The 23,014-nt window shown below is 39.2% G+C and overlaps 1 protein-coding gene across 3 annotated transcripts in view; it reads right to left on the bottom strand.

The window, feature by feature from the left end:
- The window catches only part of PARD3B (par-3 family cell polarity regulator beta), a 1,151,736-nt gene that overhangs the window by 125,719 nt on the left and 1,003,003 nt on the right, over positions 1-23,014 (bottom strand). For all 3 annotated transcript variants that reach the window (XM_019975590.2, XM_070800250.1, XM_070800252.1), the window contains one exon: positions 1,875-2,007. In XM_019975590.2, the coding sequence (XP_019831149.2) occupies positions 1,875-2,007 (133 nt within the window). The remainder of the gene's footprint in view (positions 1-1,874; positions 2,008-23,014) is intronic.

The raw sequence follows: 23,014 nt of genomic DNA, 5'->3' as shown, positions 1-23,014 counted from the left end.
CAGTCTTTTCCAATGAGTCAGCTCTTCACATGAGGTGGCCAAACTATTGGAGTTTCAGCTTTAGCATCAGTCCTTCCAATGATCACCCAGGACTGATCTCCTTTAGAATGGACTGGTTGGATCTCCTTGCAGTCCAAGGGACTCTCAAGAGTCTTCTCCAACACCACAGTTCAAAAGCATCAATTCTTCAGTGCTCAGCTTTATTCATAGTCCAACTCTCACATCCATACATGACTACTAGAAAAACCATAGCCTCGACTAGATGGACCTTTGTTGGCATAGTAATGTCTCTGCTTTTGAATATGCTATCTAGATTGGTCATAACTTTCCTTCCAAGGGGTAAGTGTCTTTTAATTTCATGGCTGCAGTCACCATCTGTAGTGATTTTGGAGCCCCAAAAATAAAGTCTGACACTGTTTCCACTATTTCCCCATCTTTTTCCCATGAAGTGATGGAACCAGATGCCATGATCTTCATTTTCTGAATGTTGAGCTTTAAGCCAACTTTTTCACTCTCCTCTTTCACTTTCATCAAGAGGCTTTTCAGTTCCTCTTCACTTTCTGCCATAAGGGTGGTATCGTCTGCATATCTGAGGTTATTGATATTTCTCTTGGCAATCTTGCTTCTGTTACTGAGAGTCTCAAGAACTAGTTGCTCCATCACAGTCAATGTTATTCTGCTTAATCCTAATATTGGTAATAAAACCAATAAATAGTTATTTCTTCTGATCTGTAGTCACAGGATGCTTATCTCTGGAAAAGACTGAAGCCATTTGCTTGGCAATCGCTAGTCCATACCGTGTACTTCTGATAAGCGTTTTTAAACTCTGCCATACAAGGTAGAATCTACTGCGCTAAGAAATATCAGTTGCTGTGCACAACAGTGATAGATGCTGAAACTGACTTTTGGACCCCTGTGTAAAAGCACTAGGTTTCACGCATGAGAAACCACACTATCCAAGTAAAAACTAGAGAGAATCAGCTCAGTGGTTGGACTCTACTCTCCCAATACTGACCTCATGAACACAAATGTGGGTGTGAAAATCAAGAAAGGAAACTTTCCTTTAAAAGATCAGTCCTTCAAAAGAGATGGTGTGGTCACCATGGATAAGATGGTTCCTTACATGGTTTTCAAGACAGCACTAAAAACTGTAGAAAAAGGCAGTAATCATCAAAGAGGATGAGAGAGAGCTTGCCTTCTTGAAAAAGATAACAGGATGAATTAGGCTATTTTGAAAAAACCCAGAAAAATGTTTCTTTAGAGGTCACAATATTCTTTTGTCTTCATGAATGTGGAATGATTTGATAAAGAACCCTCTAATAAGAAACTGCCCTTGTCTCAGAATAAAATGATCTTAGTGTACTGGTAAGATTAGTAAAATGTAAAGTGTTCAGATACAATATACTAACACTTGATATCTTTGAATGGATATCTTTCAGACCTTTCCGAAATTTATTTCTAGTAACTGTTTTCCAAAGGAGAGATGACTTCTATTGCATGGTCTGTCAATGCTTGACCAGATGTCTGGGACTCAAGAGATGGAGGGTAAGGATTAAGGCTCAGTAGATAATGACCAACATTCCTTGCCCTTTTTAAAATAACTAACATCTGCTCCATCCAAACAAGCAGGCATACAAGTCCAAGAGGGAGTAAATATGAAAGCAATTAAAATGAACTACTGTGCATTAGTGTGGTTTGATTTATAGAAACAACTTCTGTAGGAGAAAATGGGCTGTGGTTTAGGTAATGTTCATATCCATGAAACCCAAGTAACCTAAATATACATTGATATGTATAGGACATTCCTAGCCATGTTCTTCTGCTCTTAACTACATCAGTAAAGATGAGTGCAATGAATTCAGGCATAGACTTACCCAGTGAAGGTCATACTCAGGTCTTGCTCTTCCTTCGTCATCCTCATATAAAGCGAAACCTTCTCTCCGAGCCTGATAATACTCTTTCCGCAGCTTTTGGATGCGGTCAGCACTTCCGCTCATGGACCGGCCACTGCAGGACATAATCAGACAAGTAGTCACATGGTGAACAACATTCTAGAAACTTGCTTCTTGATATTTTTTATTTTGTTAAAACATCTGACATTCAAATTTGGAAGATTCAGTAATATTGTACAAACATGCTAGGAAAACTGTGAAAATCCTGGTAACAAAAATAAATCAAAACTACTCTTTATGTGCTTTATGTTTAGCTCTAACTTGGGATTAATAAGTGTGTTTTGAGTGAGAACTTAAGGTCCTGACCTAGAGCAATTAAAAGAGCCATCACCTTTTTCTTAAAATTGTATGAACAGAGTTTGGTTAGTTTTTTATGTGGTATCTCATTTTATTACATAAATGTTGCCTATTTGAGACCAGTTGTTTGACCTGAAGCTTGAATGTGATGCAGAGTAGCATGGCATGTTCAGTTCAATGACATTCGTGAATTTTTGGAGTGGGGCTGGGGTACACGTCATTATATGGGTACAGGCAGGATATAGAGAAAGAAAAGAAAATAGAAGTCTTGCCAAGAAGTAAAAAGAAAAATAGAAAGCTGGTCATAGTAGAACATGCCATCTTGGCTACATGTCCAAGGTTTTCTTCTCTTCTTAGCTACTTCTTCCTCTCAGGAATTACAGCTTCTCCAGTAACTTATCCATTCAGCCCCACACTGGTCAGCCAGTGGCTCCCTTTTAGCTTAGATTTGTCACCACCTTTTCAACAGAATCAACATTATGTGATACAATCAGGGCTAGGAAGCAAGAGGAAGATGCTAGCCAGATCTCTACAGCTGATCAACTTCTCTGATTGATCTGAGGCATAACTGAGTGCCCTATTGTGCCAGACCTTATGTTAAGACACAGAGATCTTAAACACTTTCACAGAACTTATTCACAAAAAACACACAGTCTGGGAGTTAGGGAACTGAAAGGGATATGGAAGACTACAATCCATTGTGACTGATGCTACAGGTCTGCATAGGGGTTGAGGGAACATGGATTGCTTAAACTTTAACAGGGGAGAACAGAGCCATGGAAGGAGATCACAGAAGACCCTAAAGAGGAGGTGACATCTTAGCTGAATCTTGAAAGATTCATAGGTGCTCAACAACTCAACAAGTGAGATGAGAAAATTCAAGGCAGAAGGAAGGACAATGCATAGAACAGAAATGAGAAAGCATGTTGCTTTGGGGGAATGCAAGGAAGTCAGTTTGGCAAGCAGTGGTCCTCAACTTCTTTTGTCCTGCCTCATAGACATAGTAGCTGACATTCGCTTCCTTCCCCTCTCATTTGGGAAGCAGATTATAATAAAAGAGAGTTTTGGTCCTTTAGGGGTATTTTGAATTTACTCTAATAAATGACAAAATAGATGATTTGCAAATGTTCGTACTTTAACTCAATTTGTAACAATTAACCATAATGATACTCATATTTCATGTGTATGTGAGAAACATGGCTCTAGTATACAAGGTGTAGGGGAGGGAGCTGGGAAGAGCGACCAGCGAGACTGAGGGAAGTAGGGAGGAGGCCCACGGACAAGACCTCTACATGCCAGAATGATCCTCAAGTATTATGCTGAGTTTTAAGTTTAAACGAGACATCTAAAAGCAGTAGAAAAAAGTCATCTATTATTTTGTTAAAACATTTAAAAATTACACTTGAACTATAAAAAGAAAATGGTGAGTAAACATTTTTTGGAAGGAAAACATTCTTCCCAAACTACTGCTAGATCGTAAGCTAACTGAAAGTGGGCCCACGTGTTTCAGCATCCTCTGTACAAAATTAGCACAGAGTTCTTGGCTTCCTACCTGCTCTGTGGACACCAAGTAATTGATGCCTTTGATTGAGAAAAAACAATTTCTTACAGATCATTTACCTTAATTTTTCTTCAATATGTATTTTAAAACTCTCTTTAAATAGTTCTGACTTTGTTCCCTTACTATACTTTTCTTGAACAAAAGTATTTCTTGAGAACTTGATAAAGATAACAACAACAACAAAAAAAGTGGAAGGTCTGATACTTTTCTGAACAACAGAAGGTGGGAAAGACAGCGGAGCTTAATTCTGAAGAGCGCTCCTTGGTCTTAAGTACTCTGAGTTGCCTACGGGCCTGCATCCACTGTGCAGGCTTCTGCCCATTTCGTGCATGCATGAGCCACGCTCAAACTCACCAGATGAGTTCAATCAATGTGGTGCAAACACAGCATACATAATCTATTAGTTTACCCAAAGAAACCGAAGCATTGAATTCAAGCAGAATGAAATCATCAGTAATAAAAAAAAAAAAAAAAGAAACTGATAAGGGACTGTTTTAAAAATCCCCATAATTTTCCTGCATTTGTGGGAAAAAATAATCACACTCAGACCGTAAACTATTCTTCCATATGCCTATAAATAAATAAATTTAAAAATATGGGTTTGATCAGATTTCAGTTCTCAAATAGAAGGAATGGGGCAAGAATACAAAATCAGCTGTTTATGATTCAGAAAATCCCCTATGGCTGACAGGAACATGACTATTTACCCAGAGAAGAAATCTGGCCACAGAGAAAAACAGGAAAAAGTCTAGAAATTCATGGACCATCTAAGTGCAAAACATTCTCCCTTGTGTGAATATTTTAGAGAAGTTACAGGACACCATGCAAACCTTTCATGATAAGCAGGGATTACATTGCAACATTCATTTTCTTTCTCTGTCTAACCCTCACTCTACTTTGAGTAACTATACCAGACTTTTCCCCAGGTAGTTGGTTTATATAATAAAATGAGGAATAGTAAATTCTGGTTTTATCTTTCAGCTCTTCTCTGCAGATAACACACACAAGTTTACCATCAAATCAATAAAAATGATATACACAGCTATTGTACCCAAAGCAGTTAATTGATTCCGTTTTGTGTTGAAGAGGTAGAAATCTGAGGAACATAAAAATGCCTTTGTCATAAGAGAAGCAGTAATCATAATAATTATAATTTATGGGACGTTGTATAGAAAATATATAGATACAGACTTTCACTTACTATCAATTCTGCTCAGAACAGATATCATTAATCAATTATAGCATTCCTTCCCCATAATCCTAGACATGGTCTTAGAATCTTTCTTAACCCAAAACTTTAGAAAGCTATTACCATCTATAGGAGCTGGCACTTGAGTTGAGTTATATAGTTGTGTTAACAGGTGCTGTAAATATTTCAAAATCACAGAAGAATAAAGATAACTTTTATGGTTCTGCTCCATAGACATGAGAAATCTGAGGCTCATGACTACTAGATATACAAGGTCTGACTTTAAAGAAGGCTCTTTCTGTCATTGTTTAATACCTTTCAACCTGTGTCTCCTCCTTCATCTAATTAGTATCTTAAAGATTGGGTCCTCTAACAACATACTGGACCAGAATGAAAGCTAAGCCTAGCTTTGAGGACTTACTTTCTGAGGACTTCTGTTTTTCCTTCCTCTATTTACATGTTAACTTCTATTTTCCTGGCTTTATGGAACTCAGTAGTAGAGATTCTAAGAATTTTGTCTGATAGCTTCAGAAGTTATATCAGCTTATGATGTAACTCACCTACTCTTGCAACCATATAAAATCTGGTAAAGTATCAGTAATCCCATCTCCAGGTTTCGAGTTAGAAAATTTAGGCTTGCTGTATTATTTGTTCACTGGATAAGGTAGAGGTTAGTCAGTCATTCTTACCAAAAAAGTTCCTATTGTAGCTATATACATATGTAGGTGATCAATGCCACTCCTGCACTTTCAATGTGCTGAAATTTTATTTTAAATTAACTCAAGCAGTATAACAAAACAGATTTATATTGTAGTGATTTCTTGTAAATTGTGCTGCCTTCGCCTTTAAAAGCAGATGTATAGTAAAACAGGCTTTTCTTATAACACTTTAAAGCTGGACAGAGTTTTAAAGTTGTAATGAAATTCAGAAACCATGTCATTTTCTTCATCGTCACCTATAGTAATATATTCCCAAATGCAATACACATCACAGTAAGGCATTATCTGCTCCACTGGAATCTAACCTTATTCTTCCTAGTTGATAATTACCTCAATTGAAAAACATTTTAAAATGAGTGTTCATTTGTGCATGCCATAGTCCCCTCCCGTTACTACAACAGGCTGGAGAAAAGTAACATTTATTAAGCTCCTTAAATATAATATTTATGCTTTACACACTTAATCTCATTTCATCCCCAAATTTGTGAGGATGACATTGACATTTCACAGATGAGTACACTGAGGCTCAAATAAGTAGCACAGTTGGTGAATGGTGGACCAGGGAGTGTGTGACTCCAAAGCCAGTGTTACCTTGTTGCCTCATGAGAAAGGCATTAAAATGCAGCAGGCATATGGTAGCAGCCGTTGCATTTCAAGGCAGAGGGAAGTTCGCAGAGCACATTTATAGCCATACCTTTTGATATTCTTTTATTTGCACAGATCTTTGCAATAAAAATAGAAATTGAAGCAGCTAAAGTAATAGAATACATGCAATGAAGTCTGTATTCATTAAAGAATGATGCTGGAGCAACTGCAGACGGAGATTTCTGGGTAATTAACATTACATCTCTAACAGGCTTATGTGGGAAACTGGTATAAAACTGAATGGGGTGCAAAAGAGACTCAACATATGACAAAGATCCACATGAAAGAGAAAGAAACTCTGGATCAGGACCAGGGCTGACAAACAGCCAGGGCTGCTGCTTGTAACGTTCATCACTGGCTGAGGGGGCCGAATGAGAGGGAGCTGGTCACTGCCAGCGAACCATTGTCTGACTTGTGAATTCATCTGTTGAGACTTTGTGTGTATGTCTAAGCAGGCATACAAGTAAATACAGCACCCTAACTATGATTAAAATATACACAGTTAATTCCAAAGAGCTGTGTCATTTTCAGATAGCCTCAAGTCATGTAGCTCTTCATTGCTAAGGAGAGGTGTCTGCCTTTGATCAGTAGGTACCAGCCTGGGGTCCAGATTCAGTGATGCAGTTAAGAACAGTCTCTATATAATGGAACCTTAACAGGAATATTTCTACCTGGATGAGCTAACCCTTACAAATTCACTGAATAAAACTGTTGGCATTAGATGTATGTATGTCAACAGTAATCAGTAGAATAGGGGTTGTTTTTAAGTTTGGGATTTGATTATTCACTTTTTTTATGATGTTACTGTAAAAATGTTATTGTGATTGGAAAAGACTGATTCTGGGAAAGATTGAAGGTAGGATGAGAAGAGAGGCAACAGAGGATGAGATGGTTGGATGGATCATCGACTCAATGGACATGAGTCTGAGCGAACTTCAGGAGATAGTGAAGGACAGGGAAGCCTGGTATGCTGCTGTCCACGGGGCTGCAAAGAGTACGACATGTCTGAGTAACTGAACAACAATAAAATATTTAAGTTAAGTAAACATGGTATTCATCTTTCTATATTCACAAAAGTGTGAAGTTTTAAAGGTTTTATCAAAAAGATTTTCTCCTTTTGAAAGATATGGAGTGATGACAATATGCTATTCTTTTCCTTTTTTTTTTTCCCCCTAATGGGAAGGATTGTTTTATCTTTTTGCATTTAAGGACCTAAAGAATCAATATAGTCTAAAACTTCAAATATAGCAGTACCACAGTTCTGCGAAAACAGGGCATACTTTTTTCCAAAGTGGGAACAGAGGTCTCAAAATACCTGAGATTCTGTGATATTCATACTCTTGATAACATGAATATAAAGAAATATAACTATCTATATGCACTCTTCCCTTACTAATTATACTTCAAATCCCAGACTAGGTTCTGTAAAAGAATATTCAGCTGAAGGCAGTCATAGACACAACTGTAACTGATTTTCTGTTGGTGATAAAGATTTCTGTCAAATAAAAAATTTGAGACATTCTTACAAATGTACTCAGGATCATTAATTCAAAAGCATTTTGAAGATTTATAGAAACCATAGCCCAATAGCACTAACACTCTACAGATTTAACATTCCATAATGCAAATACATTTATATAGTGTGTCCATATGTGATAAATGAGATTTAATAATAAATAATGGCTTTTAATGGGGCTAAATTCTATAAAATTCTTTAAATGGCATTTTCATACTGGACAGCTCTGAAAATTATCGTGTTACTATTCAGTGAAAATTATAATTATATAAATTATCTTCTCCTTGTTCCTAATTTTGTACAAAGTATCTATTTTTTCCAAAGGTATATTGACAAATAAGATTTTTTGTGGTTTAGTCCAGTGAAATTTTGGAATATATAACTGACTAGCCATGAACAACACTTGGGAAGTTTTCTAATTTCTTTCCCAATGCATCACCACTATGATGGCGACCCCCCTTTCCAATTATTTTTGATTAAAATAATTTCCCCCCAAAATAAGACTATGACTTTCTTCATATGGGCATTTAATATCTATATATTTCAGTTATTTTGTTAATTAAAACAATTAGTTTGCTTACAATGACTCCCTATGACTTCCTATATTAAGACTATGAGTTTATAGAAAGAGTGAATACAGTAACAGATGAAACAAATTTTTCACATTTGAATCTCTCTTTATTTCTAGAACTATTGTCAATTATCTCTGACATTATACTTCTTACTAGTAGGCAAAGAAACAATGCTTATTATATATCTTAAGAGATGACATAATGTTGCATGAAAAATTGGTGGCAGAAACTGAGGGGAAAAAAGCTATATTCTATGCTAATACATTATTTTGAAAAGCGTGTATTTGTATAAATTTCTAAGCATTCAACAAAATTACTCGTTACAGCAGGCTACTATGAGGAAGCTAAAAAACTGGTCCAGAGAGGTCAATATGTAAGTTAGGGTCATAAGGAAGGACGGACCCCACAAAGCATAGCTATGTATTAGCGCAGCCTGCAATTCTGAATGTGGTTCTTCCCCGAGCCATCCTGAGCTGCCAGTGGCATTTTGACCCAGACACGATAATCTGACAATGTGACTTGGCTTACCTGGGCTCCTGACTTTGCCATGGCAACCTGAGTCCGACCTTTTGCTTTTCTCCACATGTTTCCTGCTTTAAGCATCTGCTCCCTTTGAGATCCTTATCTTGGTATTTCCAGCCGTAGCTCAGTCAACTGACCCTCTGACTCTTATAGCTGGAAGATTTGTCCTGGAAATCTTAACCCTTGAATGGACTTTGACCCCAATGAATCACGTCTTAGAGGGGAAAAGTAGGTCCCCCTTCCCCTGACACTTTTGATCGCATAACGGCAAGCATTTCCACTCATACCATGGCCGCCATTTACCACTGAAAAGTAATCTCATTGATGCATGAAGGGCAACTTTCTCCTACGTGATTAATTGCTGTGATGGAGATTCTCACCAGATCAATGTCATCTCCTCTTCTGATAAAAAGGTTTTGCTCTACCTTTGCGCTTTATCACTTGAGACAATGCGAGGCCATTCCCTAATCAGAACATTCTGCTTCTCTGTCTCCATTTCCAGAGAAGGTAGAAATTTCTTAGGAGTGACACTGACAGTGTTGTTCACAAGTCAACAACACACGGGTTATTATTCACAGCTTCAACTCACCATTATAAGCCTGTAACACATAATTGCATTATTCTGATACTGTGCACTGACCTCCTGGCTGTGTTCAAATTTCAGAAGCTAGTTTTGCCATTAGTCATAAAATATCCATTTGAGTTATTCATATTTTGAATAGTATTCTAATATCTTTCCTCTAACACAGTACAGTATTTTTGAGCCTTAAGTAATTTACACAAATATTGGGCACATTCAAAGTTTCATATAAACATATGATACATACTGTCTCGAGACATTGTCCCAATTTTATTAACAACGCAAAGTAGGTGGGGGTCACCAAAAGAATTTATCAACTATTTCACATGGTAATTTTTGTTTCTTAAAGGAGGATTTTAAAATATAGTTGAAAAGTTCACACTGGCTGGCAGCAAAATTAGCCCTTCATTTCTATTCTACATCTTTGCTAACCGAGCATATGAAGATGCAAGGAAAAATAGATTTAGACCAATTAGAAACTGTGCATTCACTGTGTCTTCTGTTAAAGATGATAAACAAATCCTGTAATTCATGTTACAGCTGTTCTTACATGGCTGAAGTATAGCAACACTGCATCACAACCGCCTTTAAGTGATGCTTCAATATTTGAGCTTAGACAAAAATGGGGGCTTGGGGGAAAACAGCAATTTAAGTAGTGACAATGTTCCCATTGGCCATTCCATGTAATGAGTGTAGGCCCCTGGACACAAGCTGAGTCATTTTCCCTTGGTTGGGGCAGTTCCTAAGTGCCTCTCATAATATAGGCTTTACACTGTACTGAACATGATCCCAGTGTTTCAAGCTATGAGTACTTGTACAACATGGCCACCAAATGCAAACCAGCTACTTCAGCTGGTGCTCAAACAAGGGAATAACAAGTTGATGCTGCACTAAAAGAATGAAAAGAATGAGTGTTGTGTGGGTTTAGTGAGAGATCATAGGTAGGTCCTGCATGCACACGCATCCAGCCAATCAACTGTGTCCAACTCTTTGCGACCCCATGGACTGCAGCCCACCAGGCTCCTCTGTCCATGGCATTTTTCAAGCAAAAATACTGGAGTGGGTTGCCATTTCCTCCTCTAAGGGATTTTCCCAACCCAGGGGTCGAATCCACATTTCCTGCATCTCCTGCATTGGGAGGATTCTTTACCACTGAGCCACCTGGGTTATAGCATCCCCCTAAACTGTTTTTCAAGGTAAATTCTGACTGTACACAACTTTTGCCTCACATGATGCTTCAGAAACTTAACCTTAAGACATGAATCCACTTGGAACTTTATAAGTTTTCTCAAAAACTTTTACGGCTCAAAATAAAATGAGCAAAATAGGGACAAAAAGATAAATGGAAGAAACCTTAAAAATATGTATTATTTTGATGATATCATGCACACATTAATATCTTACACACACAGACATACACACACACCTTCTCAAAGAAGTTCTCACCAACAACTGCAGGACTTGTGAGATAAAATTATTATCCTCTAGGCTTAAATCAAACACAGCTTGAATTTCAGAAATACATATCTGACATTTAGATGTGGATTAAACTTTCAGGGTCAATTCTGGGAAAAATAAGCCTGTGTGGGCTGCAGGCCATAAAACCTTGGGAATTTCCTAGGCCTCCGTGAAATTCCCTCTTCCTCAGAGGAAACATAGAACCTCTGTCTTCTCCCAAGGGACCAGGGAAGGCCATCAAAGACCACTGATTCCCAACAGCTGGACACCTAGGCCTTTATTTTACACAATGAGGAAATAAGGTCGAATTGACTACACAATGTAAAGGAAAAAAGGAGATTCTAAATGAGTTAGTGCATGGATGGTGGGTTTTGTTTTTTTTTTTTAATTTAAAGGATTATATCTGTCAAGATAGACTATGGTAGCCTGTGCTAATCAAATATTAGTAGATTAGCAAAAAAAAAAAAAAAGTCAGTAGATTAAAGTCAGTAAACTTTTCCTCCCATGACTTTTTTTTGCCTTCCAATGGAAGGGGAGGAGGTTGGGAAAATAACATGAGAAAGAGAAAAAATACTCAAAGAAAAAAGGACATGTTTTTCAGTTGGAAGAAGCTAAAGATTTTGATTAGGAACTCAATACTAAATGTTTGTGGAGTCAAAGTGTTCTAAATACATAGGCTATGTAAACTAGTTGTTACCTCCATACCCATTGACGGGAAGAAATATACAATAAACTTTCCAGACACCCAGAAGCGATGCATGGGCCGGACTTTAATTATCACACATATGATGTTAAAATGAGATCAAATTATCTCATAAACATAGAATTCTATATGCAGTGTTCTGATGTGATTAGCATAATTCAGCCTAAGAATTTATTAAGAACATGCTTTGATTCCTTTTGTTTCTTCTACACATATATGCACAAATGCTCTTGCAATTTTAAATAGGGTTATAATAATGATCCAATCCAAACAGGTTCTCAACTCCAAAGAGCCACATAAAAAGTTAACATTGACTAGGTCCCAACGCGTGTCAAATCTAAGACTACCCCACAGCCTTCATTTCCCTGGGTGTAAAGTGAGCACTGGTGACCCTGTAACCTCATGCTGACCTTCTGACCTTTGGGGATTTACAGGATAGAGACAGTTTATAGTATCATCTCCTAGTGATTGTTTCAGTTGTCTTTAAAAGATGTTCAGACTTCTACATCTTTTCTAGGAGAATGGTGACTTTCTTTGTAGAACAGACTGGATAGTAATAAGCTGGCATCAAACTTGGACCATCAATTGCTTTTATAAAAGTTTTACAATAACCTTCTGAATGTTTTCAGCTGTGTACATTTATTTATGCTTTTATTTATTTTTAAATATTGCCATGTCCCAGGCCCTGGTAATGTAAAGGTGATTAAGACCCAGAACTAACCCTCAGAGATTTCAGTCTTATGGAGGGAGGTGGAAATATAAATAAATAATTGTTGGGCAATGTAGCAATTATTATGAAGAAGTATCATGAAGCATAATGAAGTCCTGCAGTAGCTCAGAGGAGAGGGTGATTAACTATGCTTGGGGAGGCTAGGAAAGGCCTCAAGGAGAAAGGGAGAGCAAGGAGAGGGTACTGGGCATGCCAGTGGAAGGAGCATCAGATGCTAAGTGGTGGCAACATAAAAGGGCAGCTGGTTAGGCATGGCAGAAGTGTGGGAGTGGATGAAGAATTCTGGGAAGTAAAGCTGGTAGGACTTGAATAGCTCCATGTGCCAATCTTGCAAAAAGGGAAGATGATGTGGAATCCTGGACCGATTTCACATTGGGTAGAGCAGCTCCAGGGTTATTCTTTATATCATGATAACTCTATAAGACCCATGTGACTTCCTTGGTGGTCCAGTGGTTAAGAATCTGCCTTCCAATGCAGGGGATGCAGGTTCGATCCCTGGTCGGGAAACTAGGATCTCACATGTGGCAGAGCAATTGAGCCTGTGTCCTGCAAATCCTGAGCCCGTGTGCCTCAACTGGAGAGGCTGTGTGCCACAAACTACAGAGCCCATGTGTTCCAGAGCCTATGAGCCACAACTGGAGAGAGGCCCATGCATCACAGGGAAGCCTGTGTGCGGTAACTAAGACTCAATGCAGCCAATACAGAAGTCAGTGAATAACTATCTTTTATAAAAAGACCCTTCTCTTTCCACATATCATAAGCAATGAAATGAACCAGTTCACCTCTATGGGACGTTCTTGCACCATATTCAATGATTTCTTGGATACGTGTACAGTTCAAGCTAAATGGTTGACCCAACCATTGGCAAAAGTCACCTTCTATCTCTGTTTCCCCGCTTGTTGAATACTGTACCTGCACTTTAGTTGGAGGCAATGGGACAGTGAGAACTTCAGTTTGAAAACTGAATGTTTTCTATAACTAGAGCTCTTGGTTAACCAGTAACATTAACTGGTGCTGAAGCATGATGCATTTTAATAGAGTGATAAACTTCCCTTTAGGAAGAGAGCACTGGCTGCCAAATCAGAGGGCAAAAAGTGAAAAAAATAAAACAAATGAAACCAACCCATTATGGGCTGACAATGACTTTTATTTTCACTGGCACTTTACGGAAAGTAGTCACAGAAGCTCAGTGAATAAACAGCCATTGCTCCATTCAGGCCAGGTAACAGTGGTGCCCGAATACCTGCCCTGGAGCAATTTGTAGCTGTCTTCTTGATCTGAAAAGTGAATGAATTACGGGCTATCCAAGAAGAGGGAAAATTAGGCATGAGGTTGATGCTGACAATTGAACTCTATAAATAATCCACAGTGAAAATGAATAAACAACATGCCTTCTTCCAGCTTTCAGTAGCCTCTCGACAGTATGACAGTTGCTGTTTTTTTCAATAAACATGATGTCAGTTATGCCTTTTATTCATCATGGTGAAGTCATGTGTGGGAAGAAGTGAGTATTTCTTTTTTTTGGCACTTCATATAAAAAGGCTTTTCCTTTTTATTTTTATCATACCAAGGCAAAACAAGCTGTCTGATCTGTAATCTATACATTACATAAACACTTTCATTTCTTCCCTATTTCCAACAGCTTTATTAGCAACAGCATTTAAATTGGTTCTCAGTTATGCATAGAAATAGGTTTCGAAGGGCATGGAAAATAAGACACTGGGGATGATTTTGAAAACTCTTATTTAAACCAACAACTTAAGTTTCCTTCCCAAAAGTATTTTCCCAGAGCTGTAAACAATCCTCCAATTAATTGACTTGATTCTTTTCTTTGCCCAGCCCCTTGTTTGGTCAAGGTACTAATGAGCAGAAAAAAGGCCAAAGTCAGGCAGGACTTAGAAAAACAGAGGCACTGCAAAGACTGAAATGGGGAAAACAGAAATTGGATGGCCGAGAGTTAACGACCCAGGAAACATTCCCCTAAAGGATTTACCAGGTATCTAGAGAGTTGTAACCTTTCAGATTAAAAAGTAACAGGTATTAGTTTTCGAAGTGGACAAATAAGAGCCAAACATTATGTGAACACAGTTATAGAGTTAATGAGTACTCACATATCTAGCTCAAAGAAGCCTGTGGGTGACTGTGTTTCCTGCATTCGGCTATTTGTCATGAACTTTATTACTCTCCATTCCACTAAGAACTATTTTTTTCCCTCCTATTTGCAGACATATTAGGTACAGTCATTCAGATATTATCAGTTCATCATTTGCTAAAGAAACTCGTTCTTAGGAAGGAAAAGTGAAGAACACATTGAGTGGCATTGCATTATTTTGTGATCCCACATCAAGATGAAAAAAGAAAGCATCACATTGTTTTTGAGATATTCCTATTCTACAACAAAAATCATGTTTTACCCAAGTGTAAGCAAGTCCACTAGCTAGAAGCTCATCCCCCACCCCAAGTTCTACATAAAATATAACCCACAAGGCTCGAATTGAATCAATATATTAGTTCTCTATGTACTACTTACTTTGACATTCCTTAAACTGAATGTTTACTATATAGCTAAGAGAGTTTCTAAATTTATAACCTACAAAAAGAGGGAAATTAGTTCCTCTTCTTCAAAGAAGCTTTTTCATACTGTGTCCAATCTATCTGGGGAATTGGAGGGAGAAAAAGGCGAGTGGGGAGAGAGGAGGAGCCAAAGAAAAAGAGCTAATGGTCAAAATGCATCCTTATAATAAAATGAGCTTCTTAATGGATGCTCACTACAGGAATAACATTAATTCAGTATTAGGACGTTCAGTGGAAAAATATGAATGTAATTTATCTTTTTAACTGTCAGCTGCATTTCTAAAGCTCTGAAGTCTGTAGCTTCCAGGGGCCTTTTGTCTTTCTGCCATGGCAGGAGTATCTTGGACAGCTGTAAGAGCTTTCTAAGCTATCTTTCTCAAAATCCATTAGCTAATTCAAGGAACCTAATTAGAGCTGCCATTTTGATGGAGCATACTGAATGCTCAGTACAAATAGTAACACCATCAATGTTTATTAGAAATCACAAAACCCAAAGTGCTCCACTCCCTATGAATATTAATGAAAATACAGCAAACAAAATATTTATTAAAACATATGCTTAATACCATCAAGGTTTACAGACAGATATTGAAAGACAGAGGCACACACTTGAATTTGACGGCGTGTGCCCAGGAATACACAATAAACCCAGATTTATACTGAAGTAGCATGTAATCATTATTTTATGCCCCTCCCACTTGTCTCCCTTGGTTTTGCACCCTGGAATTCAGCAGCTCACAGCTGGCAAGACAGATGCAAGTCCAGAGAAGTCTGAAGAAGGGGGTGGGGGAATCTTTTCTTTTTTTTTAAACAGATGCTGAGTGCCACAAATTCCTGTCAGTGGGAAATAACTCTTGCTTCTCTATAAAATCAGCAGCATGATGACGTCAATACTTTCTACCCACCTCTAAATGAGGGTGTCACCAAATGAGTCCAACTAACTATTCTCCCACGTACCCATCCAGGGAGCGTTTCTGCCAGGGCATGGCCTCAAATCAGGTGGTGTCTAAGGCTTGAGGTAACCCTGCTGTTGTGCAGACTGGGCTTCTGCTGCTCGCCTACAGCGACAGACATACACACCCTTGCCGAGGCCCAGGAGACCCTGCTCCTCATTCTCTTCTCTTGGGAGCAATTTTAGGACCTTTGTGAATCATTACCATCCACGGGCCCTTCCTCTGCCCTCAAGCTGTTGCCTCCTGACTCTCTTGCCCCCCTTTCATAAAACTCTAAAAAGGAATCACCTGTTGTCTCATTTCTTCATCTGCTGTCCTCTCTTTTGGCCAGATGACAATCTGGCTTGCACCCTCATTGCTCTTAAAACTGTCCTCTGGAGGCTGAGCAAACCCTGGCCTCTACAGGGTTAGACACTGGGCAGCAATTTCCTTGTGAATCTCTCCTCCTTGCTTCTTCCTACTTCCTCAGTCTCAGAGTTGGTTTCCTTTACTGCCCCTCCCCTTGTTCTCTAAACATGAGCTTCCTTTAAGGTTCTCTGTTTCTTGTCCATACTTTTCACTCCTGGGGATACTGTTCACTCCCAGGACTCTAACACATTCCTTTTCGTGGTCATCCATTTATTCATCCATCCATTCAAAAAGTACCAGAATGAGCAGATGGGGCAAGTTTTCGACACCCATGAAGACACCCATCTCTGCCTGGGACAGCTCACAAGAGCTCCAAGGACCATGCTCATCCCTTGCTCTTCATCTGCACCTAAAATGTACCAACACCTTATTACTCCACTTGTTCAAAAACAATTTCCTCATCTCTTTCCTGAAATCTACTTTCTCTCCTATCTTCCTGGCTTTTTCACTGCTTTTCCATGTTCATCAAGACTTAACATAATGACCAGCATTCAGAGTATAGGCTCTGGAGCCAGACTGCTTGAGTTCAGACCCTGGTTCTGCCACTGCCCTCCCGCCTACTTGGGGGAAGTACCTATCTGTGAAATAGGGATGATGAGAATTAGACTTCAGAGGATTGCTTTGAGGATTAAATGAGCTACTGTATTTAAAGCAGTTAGAATAGGGACTTCCCTGGCAGTCCAGTGGTTAAGACTCTACACTTCCAAGGCAGGTGATGTGAGTTCCACCCCTGGTCATGGAACTAAGATCCCACACGCCATGCAGTGTGGCCAAAAAGGAAAGGAAAAAAAAAACACACCAAAAACCCACATTAAAGCAGTTAGAATAGTGCCTGGCACATAATAAGAATTCAATTTAAAAAGCTGCTACTGCTGTTGTCAATCATATTTTATATTATTGCTGATATCTTTTCTCCCACATATTCTACATCTATTGAGTCCTAACCAATTGCCTCTAGCACTATTCCTTCATATATTTTTTTTTTCTTTCACAAGCCTAGTTCACATACCCACTGCTCAGACCATGATAGCAGCTAGGTGACTTGTCTCTCCACCCTAACCCCACTTTAACGTGCTGCCAGATGGGCCTTCCTAAAGTACGGTTTGGCTCACGTAACTCTCCTGCTCTAAAAGCCTCTGGCTCTCTTCCCTTTGCTATGCTTCTGTCTCCAGCCTCACCTGCAGTCTAGTCTCCTGTGAAACTTTAACTGTTCCCTAAGCCTATCCTCAGTTCTCACCCACACCCCTCCTCCATGCCTCTGTCCACACCACCTCTTTACCTGTAATTCTTTCCCCTTATATCTAAACAATATAATTAAGATGATATCCATCTTTACTTTTAAAATACCCATTGCCTTGTAATTATGGGCAGACTAATCCTCATGGGGTCTCAACTCCCCCAATTGGCCCCGTCTCCCTCTGCACCTCTTCCTGACCATTCTCTCTTGTGCCTGGAAGCTTCTTTCTTACTCTCCCCTGTTCCTCGCACAGCCTAAGCTTGTCAGAGCCCCGGGAATCTGTACCTGCTGTTCTTCCTGCCTGAAACTGTCCGCCTCGAGTGTTTCCAGGCATGTTCTCCCTTCTCAGGGGGACTTCTCTTGCCACCTCATCTTTAGACCCTTCAAGTCCCTCCCTTCCAGTCCCTCCCTTTCAGTCCCTCCCTTCCGGTCTTCCTGCTTGTTTCCTCTGTGCACTGATCATTCTGTGAACACATCTTCACTATGTACTTGTTCACTTTTCTCTTCTGCTGACCCCTACAAGAATACCGGATGTGTGAGAGCAGAGACCTTCCATGGCCTGTCTGCAGCTGTCTTTCCAGCCTGGGACTCTAGCTAAAGGAATGATTCTCCACTTGTGTGAAATTCTTTAAGGTTCTTATATTTAGTCAGCAGATACTTACTGAGCACCTACTATTCACTGCAATGATTCTAGGCCTTGGGAATATAGGGGGGAGTACAAGACACACGATTGTGTGACCTGATGTTCTAGTAGGTGGGTGAGACAATACACAAATCAGTGGAAAAGGATATCAAGCAATGCTAAGTGCCATTCAGACCCTTAAAATACAGTGTGGTGATAAGAGAGTGACTGGGCAGCTACCTAAGACAGAGTAGTCAAGGAAGACCTTTGTCTTTTAAGCTCAAGTCTGCATTATAAGAAGGAACTATCCAGAGGCAGCTCTATGAAGAACATTCTAGAAAGAGAAACCAGCTCAAAGGAGGGAATGAATGTGATGATTTAAAGGAAGTTAAAGTGATGAGTTAAAGAAAGTGTGGTTTGAGCTTAATGTCCAAGCAATAGAGGTGAGTAATAAGGTCATATAGGCAGGCAAGGCAGACCACAGATGCTTTGCAGGGCCTGTTAAGATCTTTGGATTTTACCGTGAGTGAAACGGCTTTTACCCTGAGACCATGTTAGAAGATGTTAAAGCAGGAAGAAACATGATCTAATTTAAATATTTAGAAGACAATTCCAGCTTTTGGTAGAGGACAGAATAGAAATTGTAGCAGAAGTCCAAGTAAGAAAAGGTGGAAGTCTTTGGGGCATTATGATTATTCATGTTTTATAGAGCTTAAATCTTTATTTAATCCCCAACCATGAGCAGCTAAGCAATGTGTGGAGTTTAATCATTCTAGGTATTCTGCAGAACCTGTTACATTGTCCTCATCTACGATATGTTAAAAAACATTTTTACGGGAATTGAAAACAAGAAAGTGATTTAAGAAAATGTACAATGACAAGTGGGAAGAAAAAGGGAGGAAGCATTGGTGCTATATAAGGGTGAGTAAGGGTCTGTTCCTGGGGGTCGGGGTGTATGGAGGCAGAGGGAGGGCCACAATGACTCAGTGACCCTGTTAACTGCTGCCTTGAAAATGATTTCCTTTTTGTCTTTTTCCTTCCCAGGTTCATAAGTGAAATACTGTGAGTACATCCCAAGTGGTTTGGGGCAAGCTTTTTTTTTTTTTGCCATTTCTAGGTATGGCGCAGACAGCTCACCGTTTAAAGAAATTTCTACAGGTTTTGAAGTTTTCTTCGCTGCATCATGTTTTCATGGCCTCCTATTTGCAGCCAGGTATCGCTATAATGTCTCAGTGCCATCCATTCCCATAAGGAATGGGTGATGGTGACACGCTAGCCAATGGTGATGCACATGGCTTGCTACTGCAAGTGGAATTTATGTGTGCTGAAATGATGTTATTGGAAACCTTTTCTGTGCTATTTCATGCTAAATATAGCATGCATGCTTCCAGGTGAAACTATCTGGAAATCAGGAATGTCCAAGCTAGCACACTTTAGAGAAGGTAGGCCAGTATAATTTGCTGACGTTTTAGCTTTGAATTAAATTTAGCTTCTCATCCTTATTAGAATCTAACTGCCAAATAGCACTCTACTTGGATTAATAAAGTTTTCTAATAAGCATATCACTTTCTAGTACTCTGCCGAGGCAGCTGAAATCTTGAGTACGGCTAAAGGGAGAACTGCCAAATGGAAACAGTATTGATACATTCTCTGTCCAGTACAATCATTCTTTTTATTGTCAAGCCCAGCTCTGGGTAAAGGAGAACGGACTATGTTAGAAATGGGATATGGTCACTATTTATGAAGCCAGTCCAGCAGAAGACTTAGAAAACCATGAAAACCCACTCAAGCTAACGCTCCAGATTAATTTAGAATTTAAAGTGCTTGCAATTAACATTTTCAGGAGAAACTAGGGCTTATGACTGGAGTAGAGGGACGAGTAGGTAAGCTACTGCAGGGTAATTGGGAAGCTTTTAAGCACCACTCATTGCCCCCAGGCTGATGACAGAAATTCAATCTTAATTTAGTCCAAGGCTTTGATCTCCATTAAAATACAGATGGTGCTGGATGTCTGTCTCTATAAGACACCATTCATCTGTATATGAGTGAAGGCTTTGGTTCAGTTCAGTCTCACAGTCATGTCTGACTCTTAGCAACCCCATGGACTGTAGCACACCAGGCCTCCCTGTCCATCACCAACTCCCGGAGTTTACTCAAACTCATGCCATCAAATCAGTGATGCCATCCAACCATCTCATCCTCTGTCATCCCCTTCTTCTTCTGCCTTCAATCTTTCCCAGCATCAGGGTCTTTTCAAATGAGTCTTTTCTTCGCATCAGGCGGCCAAAGTATTGGAGTTTTAACTTTAGCATTAGTCCTTCCAGTGAATATTCAGGACTGATCTCCTTTAGGATGGACTGATTGGATCTCCTTGCAGTCCAAGAGACTCTCAAGAGTCTTCTCCAACACCACAGTTCAAAAACATCAATTCTTTGGTGTTCAGCTTTCTTTGTAGTCCAACTCTCACATCCATATATGACTACTAGAAAAACCATAGCTTTGACTAGATGGAAGACTTTGATACCAGAAGGCAAAGTTGGTGAACCTGAGGGCCTGGAAGACTTGGGGTGGGGTTGGTTGTGCTGAAGTGGGGCTTCCCCATCTAAAACCTCTCCATGCTCCACATTCTTCTCCACGTCTAGCTGTGCACTGAACTAATGGTGGTACTGAAGACCAGTCATTGATGGCCAAAAAATAAAAAAAAGTACTTCACACAGCCTGCTTCGGTGAGAAGATTCAGGAAGAAAATTATGATACTTATTTTAGAAAAACCAAAAAGCCTTTCTCATGCTTATGATTTTCCTTTCCATCTGTTTCATGAACACCCACCCCCTTGCAAACACATTCACAGTTCAACAATGATAATTTAGGGTGATAACGTGGATATTGTTTCCCATACCGTAGTGCTCTATTCTGAAATCTTAGGGACCATAAAAATTGGAGTCCTTCCTTCTGCCCTCCCTAGACACAAAAGCAAGAATGATAGGCTAAAATCACATGGTTTTAAAAATGTTTGTGCTGAGCAGGAGTCCAACAACAAGGGAGGATGTCTGTTTACCTCTAGAAATCTTTTCAGCTGTTGCCATTTTATTGCTTTTGTTAAAACCAATGCCTCCAATTTCTTCACTCGAGACATTGAAACATATTCCACAATGGCACACTTCAGGGCAACTGAGCATTAAAAGAGGATTCATACAGTTGAGGTATGACTCAAATTTTGTGGGAGACAGCAGATAGAATGGCAAAGAGAGCGAACCTATAAAAAATTCAGGAGTAATGTTTCTATACACATCCTCTACTCTGTACCAAAGAGAATATTCACAGAGTTGATATAAAACTATACAAGCCAGACGGAGCGTCAGTGTGCTTATCTGCTCATAAAATATTTTGTATAGCTAATTATATAATAACCTGAAGCATATTGCTTGTACATAAAGGGGAAAATGCAGTAAAAGGGTAAAGACAAATGTTTGCACAGTTCAGGACTAAGTTGTACATCAGAGCTTCACATTTAAGGCTTGAAACCCTACAATTGACAAACAAAAGGCCAGATACACAGTTACTGAATTTTGTTTGAAGTTCATCTTCACATACAACTGGCTTGGAATCCGCACACAAATAAAAAGAAATGTGAAGATACCAGTGCCACGACAAGCAACAGCTGTTTTCATTACACCACCAGAATACGCAAGGCAAAAGGTTAATATTTTTGAGGGGAAAAATGTTAATGCTGTAAATAACATGAAACAAATGGCATGATTAGGAGATGAATTGTTCAGCTAGTAAGTTTGAGAAATGACTCCTAAGTCTTATAGGGAGACACAAATGACTCATGAGGGACCCCCAAATCAAGACTTTACTTTCAAAGTCTTGCACACTGTAACTCTAATAAGAGGATAATGCAAAATTCACTCATGCTGTTAAAAAAAAAAGGACTACAGGCAGATGATCTAGTACAGGAGTATAAAACATTCTCAAACCAAGTGGAGGTCCAACAGATGGAGCATCAGAACTTTCCATTCCACATTCACTGTTATATAGTTCAGTGCTTGGAAGAGTCACAGGCTCCTCAGAAATTCATGTGTTAAGGATAATGATGGAAAACAAATGGAGTGAGAAGCCTACTTAACATGGTTTTTCACTGATGATTCTTTTTAAGAAAAAAAAAATGCTTAAAGGAAACTTCAGCATTCTACCTAATGCATTTGTTAGAAAAATGTTAAATTAAGTCATTTGCAGTCAAAATGAACAAATTGGAGGTCTGCCTAGGTGCAGACCTACATGCCTTCCAACCACGTGTGGTCTGGCTAAAGAGATAGCTAATTGACGATTGTTCCTTCCATTGCTTGTCCATTAGGATAAATCCAGCTTGCGGACACTGAACCTTCCAAAGACAAAGAACTGCATTAATTTTGTACTTCTAGAGCGCTTAATAAATCTGACACTGTCTGGTGGTTTTCTTCATTTTCTACCACTTGACAGCTACTGGGATCACAAGTTTCAGAGAATCTATTTTCCTGGGTAAAATTAATAGCAATAAAACAAGCTCAGTGGAATATGACCAAATCACAGCACTCATCATATGGAATTTCAAAAAGAACCTGGGAAATGTATTGGAGACGATTTGTACTATACAATGTATAAATTCAAACTGTTTCCCTGAGTCAGAGGCATTCATTTAATATCAAGACAAATATGATGTCACTTCATTTGTTGAAGCAAACAGGATACCTAAGCCCAAGGAGCAGCTTCATGTGGTCAAGGTTCCTTATGGAA

The sequence above is a fragment of the Bos indicus genome, chromosome 2 (genome assembly GCF_029378745.1).
Source record: "Bos indicus isolate NIAB-ARS_2022 breed Sahiwal x Tharparkar chromosome 2, NIAB-ARS_B.indTharparkar_mat_pri_1.0, whole genome shotgun sequence".
Taxonomy (NCBI): domain Eukaryota; kingdom Metazoa; phylum Chordata; class Mammalia; order Artiodactyla; family Bovidae; genus Bos; species Bos indicus.
Note: the sequence above shows the minus strand (reverse complement) of the source record. Positions and strands in the feature narration are given on the sequence as shown.